Consider the following 12,193-nt stretch of genomic DNA (forward strand, 5'->3'; position numbering starts at 1 on the left):
GAATTTGCTCCATTGTATGTGATCCCTTCAAAATTATTTTACCCTGAGAAATAATATATCTAGCATTATAATATACGTACTTTATAAAACTTATTTCCTCATCCTGTCAGTAAATGACCTGAACAGTTGCCTTGGAAATAGTAACCAATGAGAGTACAGACTGACCAGCCCTTCTCTTGCAGCTCCTATAAAAGCTTCAGTTCTGCTCAGATGATGTGGAGGTTTTTGTGCAGACAGCAGCCCGGAATAGTTAGCATTGGACTGATTTCTGCCACACAGTTCCCTTTGTGAGCACTTTTTCTGTCTTTAGTTTGGTGACCTGTGTACAGCATCGTATACAATGTGTGGTAAGTGTATCTGGCTTATATGTGTTTGATACATTAACTTGTTTAAGACTAGTTTTCTTTTAATAAGATATGCAGTGCTAACTAAATTGATTTGCTGCCATTTCATGATTATAACGTGTTCATCCTGAGTACTAAAATTATTTCTTTGTTTAGAAACTAGAGATGCATTTATGGAATTTTCTGTTTTTCAACAAAACAGCAATGATTCAGCAGCAAATTGTTTGAAAAACAATATCAATTAAACGTCAAGAAAATGGGAAACGATGTTTATTTATATACATTTGACCTATGGTCTTTGTATAAGGGACATTCTGGGAGGTCTAATGCTGCTCATAATTCTCTTTCATTTTTGTTAGGGATGGAAACTAAGTAAAGGGTGAACGTTTTAAAATATGAGAATCTTGCAGAGAAGAGTTTTTTTTTTTAGTCTATCTGCTACTGTGTTACACTAAGTTTATTTGCACTTAAAGTGAAATCTGTGTGTTAGCAGCTTCCTGTCCCTCTGCCAGATGTGCCAGGGCATATAGTTGGCTCCACTTGAAGTTTAAAAAGGGGGCACAACACAGCAATTCTTTTTGTCTATTATGACTGCGACCAAATACAACTAGGAATCTCTTTTATACAGGATTTAACAAATGTAAACAGAGTATAATTTCGATAAAAAAAAATTAGAATAGTAACATTTGCATACTTTGTGATTTGTTCCTAAAAGGATTTTGATTGTCAAAATATATTTTAAACTTGTGTGAATCTGTAATAATAATGTATATTGCTTAGCTAAATTGTTGGTTTAACGTTTAAAGAGCAGTATCTATCTATCTATCTATCTATCTATCTATCTATCTATCTATATATATATATATACAAAAAAGTATATATATAGACACACACCAGTGATAAATATGGTAAGAATGTGACAGTGTCATTGTCGTAATACACTGAAACACACCACACCTTCTAAGATCAGGTTAAGCATGGTATACTGTCACTATTCAGGAAATTCCAACAAAACTGGTAATTGCAAAAAGAGTGAATTAAAACCAGACTGCGTCACTGAGATCTTTGCAGGGGATGGTGATTAGTATCAGCTTACATCAACTGGGAACATTAAACATCTGGACATCAGCCTCCTTAAACTTTTTTGCTAAAGATATGCCAAGTATATAACAGTACTATTTTACTAAAAAGTAAGCCTACTCTTCTACACATTTTGTCTCCTGCCTGGTAAAAATAAGTGTGTAATGTGTATAGTGATTACCAGGTAATCGGTACTACTATATCAATCACCTGAAAGTGATATACTTATAAAATACCTTTGTATAAAACAATTGGGTGCAACTCTTTCAAATGAGGGACCTCTTTTTTTGCAACCCCACATTTGCTTAATTAGGATTGTGAATTAAAGGGAAATTCCATCCAAAAAATGAATCAATACATTTCACCTTTAAAAAGAAGCATTTTTGCAATACAATTGTATTAGCAAAAATGCATCTAGTAAAAGCTATTGCTGTTTACAGTGTGAGCGTTTACTGTCTATTTGCACATAAAGCATATCTAAATATGATTGAAGCACCAACATTTTAAACAGTGTGTCTGCACAGAGAGCTGGCAGTTACTGGTATCATGTAGGTAAATAAAGTCATTGCCAAGGCACCGCCAGTTCTCTGAGCACACTGTTCAAAATACTGGTGCAAGAAGTATATTTAGATATGCTTCATGTGCGCATGCACAGTTAAACCTGTCACTTTAAACAGTGATAGTTTTAACAAGAATATTGAAAAATGCCTCTATTCAAAAGTGAAATGCACTGATATATGCTTCAATTTTTGGTGGAATTCCCCTTTAAACATATTATCCATTTATCTATTCTAGATGCATATATGACTTAGTATTCAAATAGGAGAGTCAATTTTTTTTTTTTAAATCAGGAGTTTACTTTTGGCAGATATTTGTTCTGCACTCTTATTAGGAACTTTAAAGCAGACATGCTGAAATTTAAAAGTTTTACTTTGGTTGTTTTTTGCAGGGTCATGTGACCATGGGAAGAATGAGGTTGTCCTCTTTCAAACAAGGGTCTCATGGATTTTCACATCTGTTTGGCATAGAGGAGCACAGATTTATTGTTTCACACTTTTACTTTTAATTTTAGCCTAACTGGATAGAAAACTGCTGTCAGTTAATATTTGAGGTAAATTTGACCATTTGCTAATTTGAAAGAGGGAATTTTTCCATATTCCAGTAAGGGATCTTATGCACTTTTAGGTTGAAAAGCAGTTGCAATAAACCCCTTTCCAGGTTCAGACACCAGGCATATATCCAAGGAAGCTTTTACCCCTTCTACTTGTTGCTGTCTATAATAATAATTTGCATTCAAATTTCTATGTTTATAAGATGCTGACATTTTGTAAATAATTAAATTTAGTTTATATAGCTTTAGAGGTGTGGCTTTTGTAGCCCCTCCCACAAGAACAACCTAAAATTCCAGTAAATATACTCTTACAGGTTCTTAACATTCTAAACAAGAAAATTTTCTATTTTAAATGATTCGATAACATTTCATCTACTAACAGTACCAAGTGAGAGGAAATAGGTAAATCAACAATCATTTTTACCTCTGAAACATGAAAAAAGTAATTTTTCATAAAATGACTTACTAAGCTTTTCAGCTTGTGTGTAATGTTGGCCAAAGTCTCTTTAAACCTGTCTTTCGGTGAAAATACATCTTACTCTCGTATATACAATATATTTGTGGTTTTTTTTTATAGGATTCAAGTTTAGAAATTCTGTTCAAAGCCAATTTTTTGTTTAACCCTGGATAATTATTTTTTAGGATGTCTACTATATGATATTTTTTTGCCACTTTTTTGTTTTGTTTTTCATTTTATGTGTGTGTTTTTAAAGTAAATTATACTTCAAAGTTCTTTTGAAAGTGCAAAAAGAAAATGTATGTGTTAAAGCATTTAACCCCTACAGTTGAAATAAACACACAGTTAAAGTCAGCTCAGCTCTAAAGCGGCAATGCACTACTGGGAGCTAGCTTTCGCTGTACTATATTGTTTGTCCTGCACCTAAGTATGGTTTTCTACAATGAAGAAAGAAGTAGATTTGATAATAGAAGTTGTGATGGGACTTGGGAGATTTTACCCAGAGGTGAGGTGCAGAGCAGTCCTGCTGAGCTGCACACCCTTCTCCAAGAGCCACCAGAGACCTATAGAGACCAGTGTTCCTGATTTTGGGAGTACTTCACAGCTAGTAACCCTATACACAGTGATTAAGATCTGAAGTGAAAGAAGCTATTTCCCTTCCATACAAACCAGATAAGACTTAGTGCTGTAGAGAGTAACTCATTTTAAAGGAACAGTCAAACACCAAAATTGTTGTAAAGGAACACCAAAATTGTTATTGTTTAGAAATATAGATAGGCCCTTTACTACCCATTTCCCAGCTTTGCACAACCAACATTGTTATATTAATTTACTTTATAACATTTAAACCTCTAAATTTCTGCCTGTTTCTAAGCAACTACAGACAGCCTCTTATCACATGCTTTTTTATTAGCTTTTCACAACAAGAGACTGCTAATTTATGTTTGCCAAATAGATAACATTGTGCTCACTCCCATGGAGCTGTGCAGGACACAGCACTAATTGGCTAAAGGCAAGTCTGTAAATATATATATATAATATAACCATGTTGGCTGTGCAAAACTGGGGAATGGGTCAAAAAGGGATTATCTATCTTTTTAAACAATAACAATTCTGGAGTAGACTGTCCGTTAATGGGACATTAAACACTAAATACATGCTAGATAGAGTGATGCATTCATAGAAAAGATTAGTCCATGACTAACATGTAGATGTATTTTTTAAAGTTTCATTAGTTGTTTAAATAGTGACAAAATAAGTGTAAAGTTTTAGTGTCTATAAAACATTGGGAGCTGCCATGTTGTAACTTAGGTTACTTTCTCTGTGGCCAATTAAGGACAGTTTTAATTAGGTTACTAGAGTGTGTTAGAAATTTCCATTTCTAACAGGAACTGAAATGCTCACAATTTCAGAATGGAATTACTTGGGACAAAAAAATAATAATGAAAGTATATTGAGAGTTTTTTTATATATAAGATTTATCATTTTATATTACCATCTCAAAATGTTTAATGTCCCTTAATGGTCACGACACAGAGTTTTTATACAGTACAAGGTTTAAAGTGAAACATGCAAAATCCATTACATACAGCCCACTGCTCTCTCCCCTTGTATCCAGATCCTGCCGGGGGGATAAGCTTTCTAGGGCATAACAATTAGCCCCGCCCTCTTTTAAATCCAGTACCTTTAATAGTGAAGCACCTGGCATCTAAAGTGAGCACTCCCAATTGTCTAGTATTATTTTAAAGCTCTCGTTCCGCCACACATGCTGTGAAATTTTGTTTAATTTTGTGTTTACTGAGTACTCACAAGGTAGTGTAGCCAGGATAAGTAAAGGGTATTGTGGGTACAATAAAACATATTCAAGTGGCTAGAAAAATGCCCTGTAAAGGGTGTTTTTTGAAGGGATTGGGAACAGAGTTTAATAGGGCAGAAATAAAAGAAATAAAGGGACTTGTGGCTAGGAACAGTCTTTTTAACTCTTGAGTGGCTGGGCTGTAGAGGAAGCAACAGGCTTTTTGTCACAGAAGTAAATTGAAATGTATTTTAAAATTGCATGAAAGTTTAATTTTTACGCATATCCCTTCTATAATCCTTTGGTAGAAGAAATGAGTAAAATAGTGTAAAATGTATTGATGTAAACTGAAATTGCAAAGACTAGACTTGGGTAAGACAAAGTAGATACAGGGATGTAAATGCAGAGTCCTTGAAAATGGATTTATAGATTTCATCTTGGAAAACCATAACAATAAGTTTAAATCTTGAGGTTGAGAGTCAGAAATAGGGATGATGGAATGTGGTGAAAGTGCAATTTGCTTGGTAGAATAATTAGTCCTGTGGACATTCATTTTGGACAATATTATGTAGATAAGAACAAAAATCCATTAACATTCAGTAATCAAATGCTATTTTCGTTTTTTAATGTTATCTTCGTTTACAAGGGGTCATAATTAGATCGAATTTCCACGTGAAAAATTTCAATGATAGCTTTCGATTTAACATATAATATTCAGAAGTTCAATAGTTCATTTGGTAAGGAATTTAGTAAATTTATACACAATAGATACAAATATAGTGATTCAAATGTTTCTATTTTGGATATTGCATAATTCAAATATTACATTTAAACAAAGCATTAAAAATACTATTACAAATATATTGATTTAAATTTTTATAATTTTTTTTTTTATTTAATTCGTACTATGCAATATTCAGATTATGAAAATTTGAATAAAATATTACATTTAAAGATAGCATTAGAAATTCCATTTCATCAAACGAATGTTAGAATGTTGTACAAACATTCAAAATTAAAAACAAACGTGTTAAAATTTGTTTAATTTTTTTAATGTTGCAAAATATTCGCCCATCCCTAGTCAGAAATTCATATTTGTCTGGGTTATTTACTGCTGATTGGACAGAGAAATATTACAAATTACTAAAAGTAATCAATAAAGGAAATTATGAGAAAGTGAAAAATAAAATGTGTTTAGAGGGTAATAATGGGTCCATTCTAGAAATGATCTAATGGCAAAATTAACAAGATTGTATGAGCAACTGGATAAGTGGACGAGTGGAAAATTGGGAAATTGGAATTGCTATTTTTTTCAGATATATCTCATAAGGTAGTGAGAAAAAAATCCAGAAACTTACAAAGTAGTATAACATATTACAGCAGAGAGGGGTGTGGAGCATAAACGTTTGGCATCATTTGCACAGAAATCAGTTGCAAACCAAAAATAGCTGAGTAGTTTTCCATGAGATAATATTTTGATGAAGATTTTGTACTCAATAATAACGAATGTAAATATAACACATACCATTTGAATTAGACATGATCATTCGAATCCTTCATTAGGATCCTAATGTGGAAGAAGGTGGTCACTCACAATGTTAGTCTATTTTTGGAACTGGATTTTTTCCTGTGAACGTTCAACACACTAAGATCTGGATTTGCACAAATCTTAGTGTGTCGCACTTTCACCAGAACAAATCTGGCTCTAAAAAGAGCCAAATGCCATGAGAGGCCTTCCGCATTGGATCCTAACAAAAGTATCCAAATGCAAACGTCTAATTTGAATTTTCATACAGAACATTTATAAATTGCATAATATCGCAAAGTGCCCAGGTTATGTGAAACCTCATAATAGACTTGTACATTATGATAGTCTCTTTTAAACCGAGGCATTACAGAAATTTGTGCTTACAAGTTAGTATTTTAGAATTCATTTTTTATATACATCTAAAATGGAAAATACTGCAAAATATTATTTGCTTTCCTTGTATTTTATGGTTGACTTTAAGTGTTTGTGTCACTGTATAATTATGTAAAGTTTTGGTATCAATAAGCGGCAATATCTGAAGTATTTTTAAAAATGAATAGTTTGATGTATTTTAATATTATGGGCTCCATGTACTAAGCCGTCAATTCATCCGTCATTTTAGACGCGGATAAACTCGCCGTTACTCGCCGCGGGCAAAATGGTGTCCGCTGTCACTGTGTACTAATAATCCCCCAATAAATAGACAAGTCTAGCCCGCCGCGAGCAGTGGCGGATTATTGATAAATTTGACGCCTCGCTCCCCGCGACTAAGCTGATGTACTTAACTTTCAGTTGAATTGTCTGGCCAATTATTAACACGTGACATGCAAGGTGTCACGAACATCATAGTAGTCACGGGAATAGAATTTTGCTCCTATAAAAGTTCAACTTATCTAAACAACTTTATTATTGTTCAAAATTTTTTGAAGAGTGATAACAGAGCGTTATTTTTGTAATATTTATTTACAATTTGGATATGGCTTCATCTGGATCTGATAATATATAAATATTAATATAAAAATAATTATAAAGATTGACAACTATACAATACAAATTTAAAATATAGATTACTCTTTAATTATTCGACAAATTTGGCGCAATTTATGTACATGGAAATGAGAGACAAATTAGACGCCAGTTATGCTGTACAATGCTGATATTACTGCCTTTTATATATGTCTAGACTGGCGTCTAGATTGACTTTCCTATTGTTTTGTACCTTGCCCGCCACCTAAAAGGTGGCGAGGCAAAAATAACGAGGTGGGAGCGGAAATTGTAGCGAGCGGACAAATAGATTTTTTAGTACATTCGTTTTTGGCGAGTTGGTGGTCAAATGTGTCTAATTACAGTGAAAAATGGAGAGGTAGCGAGGTTTGGCGGATAAGTACGCTCGCAATTTTAAAGATGCGAGTTTGAACATAGTTGACGACTTTGTACATATCAGTTTGCGAGTTTTGACGCGAGATTTGTTGCGGGTAGCTCGCTGACTGCTTAGTACATGGAGCCCTATGAATTGTAATGAGGATCTTACAGTTTTGAGTTTATGCTAGTACGTATTGATTTAATTCATACACTATCATTGTGTTTCTGTCCTTTTTCATTATTTTTTTGTATTTTTTTGTGGGTGGAGACACTGCATATATGAATGGAGACTTCTGATTGATTCATAATGCAAAATCCCACTACACATTGAAGCCAGGAAGGGGTTCTCCCTGGAACACGTTTTCACTAACTGTGCAGTGTCTTTTCTAGATTAGTTGTGAATTATTTTATTTAAAATAGGATTGGCTTGGTTTTTAGAGGAAATATAAATACTTAACATTAAATTATGACTTCTTGTCTGTGCAACTGCTAAGAGACTCTTTCATTAATGGGGCCCTGGTGTTGTGGGTCAGTGGCATGGTCAGAGTGGTCTGGGAAAGGGGTCATTAAAGTTAGTGGGAATGACTAGGTGGTCTCACTGACCATGCATTCTTGGTACTCCTCTTTTTTACATTGCAAAGCTGGGACATACAATATATAGGGCAAGCAGGGCAGAGTTCTAAAACTATCTATTGTGGAGTAAGACCCATGCATGGATTGTGCTTTTAGTGATTAGATATTTCTTTATTATTTCCAGAGGTTTAATGATTTTGTTAATCTCTGTTGCAACCTTTTCCATGTTGTAGGTTACTTTAGGTTAATAAAGTTTTGATGGTTTTTGTTTCTAGCACAGTTTTGTGCTTTCCATTTTTGTACTGGTATACTGGTATAGATTTGTTTATCTGGGCCTTTTTATCTCCACTGCTGCGTAACTGTATCATAATGCAACAAATGAATGAGTGGTAATAGGATTATAAGTGCTATTTTTTGTTTTGCAAACTGTTTTTATTTATTGTCGAGATCCATCACATACATAGGAAATACATTTACGGTAATAAAGAGACCATATAACAAGGTTAGCGAACACATCAGCCCACTCTGCTGCTGCAGGGTAGGACAATAATGCCAAAGTGTGTGATTTCCATGTCTGGATGAGAATCTAATTTTTTGAGATTTTTCTTAAATAACAAACACAATTAACAATAAACATACAATTAAATTAAATTAAGCTAAGGTTGGAACCATGTCATTTTTTGCTATGCATCTTTAGTTCAGCAACATTTGTAAAAGGATATTGTTATTCTTTTCTTGCAGACTGTTCCCTTTAACTTGGTTAATTATGTCTAGCTATGAAAAATAAGTTTGTTTTTTTTAATTTGTGATGCTAATGAATGTTGCATTAATGGTGGAGGGTGGTACTGGAGTGGGGTCAACATTTTATTGTACTTATTAATAAATTGCTTATTTATATACCATTTTACTGATTCCTTTAAGAATTGATGGAACTACAATAATCATAGGAGGTATATAGTACCTACCCAGCCACCCCCTGGAAATGCTACTGGCAATGACAGAAAGGTGTGAGCTAAGGAGGTTTTGTGACCTTTCTCCTTTAAAAAGGCTTACAAGTCCCAGTACATGTAAATCTGTGTTGCAAGTATAAATGCATTAAAGCTAACTTACTTTATTGAAAACTGAAACATTTTTGTGTGATTCCTCTTCATGCCAGTAAAGTTTTGAATATCAGGCCCCTAATGAGCACCAAAATGAGCTGCAGAGTGTTTGGTGGATGTCTTAACATTTCCTAATTCTGCAAGTGTCCTCACAAACATCACAACAGCAGTATGTTTCAAAACAAGCTTTAGTGCTTTTAGCCCCTTATATCAAAGTAATTAAGAAACACTTAAATGGCATAAATGCCATAAATGGTTCAGAAAGAAAACATAAATAAAAATCCAATTATATTCAAAAAGGAATAGTGTTTATATATCAATTTACATGGGTTTGTGATGAAATCTTAGTCAAGTGAGTTTGCCAAATAGTGGCATATCCTACAAACTAAATTAATTTCCACTTTTAAGAAATTTTAGGCAGACTTGTTCTCTGTGGGTTATCTGTCATCAAAGTCAAAATCTATATACTGTAGGTTCATACCCCAAGCAAGGATGTATTCTGGCTAAGGGTAACCAGGCCTTTATCTGTATCAGCAAAATTTGAATGGTAGTTCTATGGCATAATATTTTATTGATTAATTTTATTGCAAATAAGTGATCCCTTGTTATCTAGCGGGGTGCATAATCCCTCGGCATTCAGTTTTGATAAATGAGACATTTACGAGCTAGTATTGGAGAGGGGGGGGGGGTGAAATTAAATTTACTATTTGACCCAAGCACTGTACAAACTTTTTCTAGTTTTGGGTTAGTTTTAAAGATAAATTATTTTAAAACTAGATTACATTATTGTACAAAATGATGGTGAAGTAAAATTCCATTAAAATATGAAACTTAAAGTGACAGTAAATCCTCGCGTTTGTGCAACAAATAAAGGGGACTTTCAGTCATGAAGTATAAAAAACTTCATGTTGAAAGTTCCTTTATTTGTTTGCAGAGTTTGCCGTGCTGAGTGCCTTAGGCCGCCCACAGCAGAACGCTATTTTGCACTGTGGTACTGTTAGCCAATAGTGTGCTAGCTATCCAGCATAATGCCAGCTGTCCTGCATATCTGTTGGCTAAGAGTACCTCAGTGCAAAATAGCGTTCTGCCATGAGTGGCCTGAGGCGCTCAGCGAGGCGAACGCTGGAAACAAATAAAGGAACTTTCAGCATGAAGTATTTTATACTTCATGAATGAAAGTCCCCTTTATTTGTTGCACTGGTAAATCCTAGTGTTTCACAAACGCTAGGCTTTACTATCACTTCTTTATGTTTTACTAGTTTATTTACAAAAGTCTGTTTAGGAAATCAAGTAATTTTTTGCACTTAAAGGGACATAATACTCATATGCTAAATCACTTGAAACTGATGCAGTATAACTGTAAAAAGCTGACAGGAAAATATCACCTGAACATCTCTATGTAAAAAAGGAAGATATTTTACCTCACAATCTCCTCAGCTCAGCAGGGTAAGTTCTGTGTAAAAAGTTATACTCATAATGCAACAAATGAATGAGTGGTAGTAGGGTTATAAGTGCTATTTTTGTTTTGCAGACTGTTCCCTTTTTTTTAAAAAAAAATGTTTTTATTTATTGTCCAGATCCATCACATACATAGGAAATACATTTACGCCAATAAAGAGACCATATAACAAGGTTAGCGAACACATCAGCCCACTCTGCTGCTGCAGGGTAGGACAATAATGCCAAAGTGTGTGATTTCCATGTCTGGATGAGAATCTAGTTTTTTCAGATTTTTCTTAAATAAAAAACACAATTAACAATAAACATACAATTAAATTAAATTAAGCTAAGGTTGGAACCATGTCATTTTTTGCTATGCATCTTTAGTTCAGCAACATTTGTAAAAGGATATTGTTATTCTTTTCTTGCAGACTGTTCCCTTTAACTTGGTTAATTATGTCTAGCTATGAAAAATAAGTTTTTATTTATTTGTGATGCTAATGTTGCATCAATGGTGGAGGGTGGTACTGGAGTGGGGTCAACATTTTATTTGACTTATTAATAAATTGCTTATTTAAATACCATTTTACTGATTCCTTTAAAAATTGGTGGAACTACAATAATCATAGGAGGTATATAGTACCTACCCAGCCACCCCCTGGAAATGCTACTGGCAATGACAGAAAGGTGTGAGCTAAGGAGGTTTTGTGACCTTTCTCCTTTAAAAAGGCTTACAAGTCCCAGTACATGTAAATCTGTGTTGCAAGTATATATGCATTAAAGCTAACTTACTTTATTGAAAATTGAAAATTTTTTGTGTGATTTCTCTTCATGCCAGTAAAGTATCAGGCCCTTAAAGGGACACTGAACCCAATTTTTTTCTTTTGTGATTCAGACAGAGCATGCAATTTTAAGCAACTTTCTAATTTACTCCTATTATCAAATTCCCCTCCTTCTCTTGGTATCGTTATTTGAAATGCAAGAATGTAAGTTTAGATGCCGGCCCATTTTTGGTGAATAACCTGGGTTATTCTTGTGGATTGGTGGGTAAATTCATCCACCAATAAAGTGCTGTCTAGTGTTCTGAAACAAAAAAATTGAGCGCCAAAATGAGCTGCAGAGTATTTGGTGGATGTCAACATTTCCTAATTCTGCAAGTGTCCTCACAAACATCACAACAGCAGTATGTTTCAAAACAAGCTTTAGTGCTTTTAGCCCCTTATATCAAAGTAATTAAGAAACGCTTAAATGGCATAAATGGTTCAGAAAGAAAATATAAATAAAAATCCAATTAAAAATATATTAAATATTCAAAAAGGAATAGTGCTTATATATCAATTTACATGGGTTTGTGATGAAATCTTAGTCAAGTGAGTTTGCCAAATAGTGGCATATCCTACAAA

General features: G+C 33.8%; 1 protein-coding gene across 1 annotated transcript in view; it reads left to right on the forward strand.

Moving 5' to 3' along the window:
- The first annotated feature begins 214 nt into the window (after window positions 1–214).
- The window catches only part of GFPT2 (glutamine-fructose-6-phosphate transaminase 2), a 123,086-nt gene continuing 111,107 nt past the window's right edge, over window positions 215–12,193 (forward strand). Inside the window, exon 1 of the mRNA XM_053717235.1 lies at window positions 215–347. Coding sequence (XP_053573210.1) covers window positions 341–347 — 7 coding nt within the window. The 5' untranslated portion in view covers window positions 215–340. The remainder of the gene's footprint in view (window positions 348–12,193) is intronic.

Source organism: Bombina bombina, chromosome 6, assembly GCF_027579735.1.
Source record: "Bombina bombina isolate aBomBom1 chromosome 6, aBomBom1.pri, whole genome shotgun sequence".
NCBI classification, from domain to species: Eukaryota; Metazoa; Chordata; class Amphibia; order Anura; family Bombinatoridae; genus Bombina; species Bombina bombina.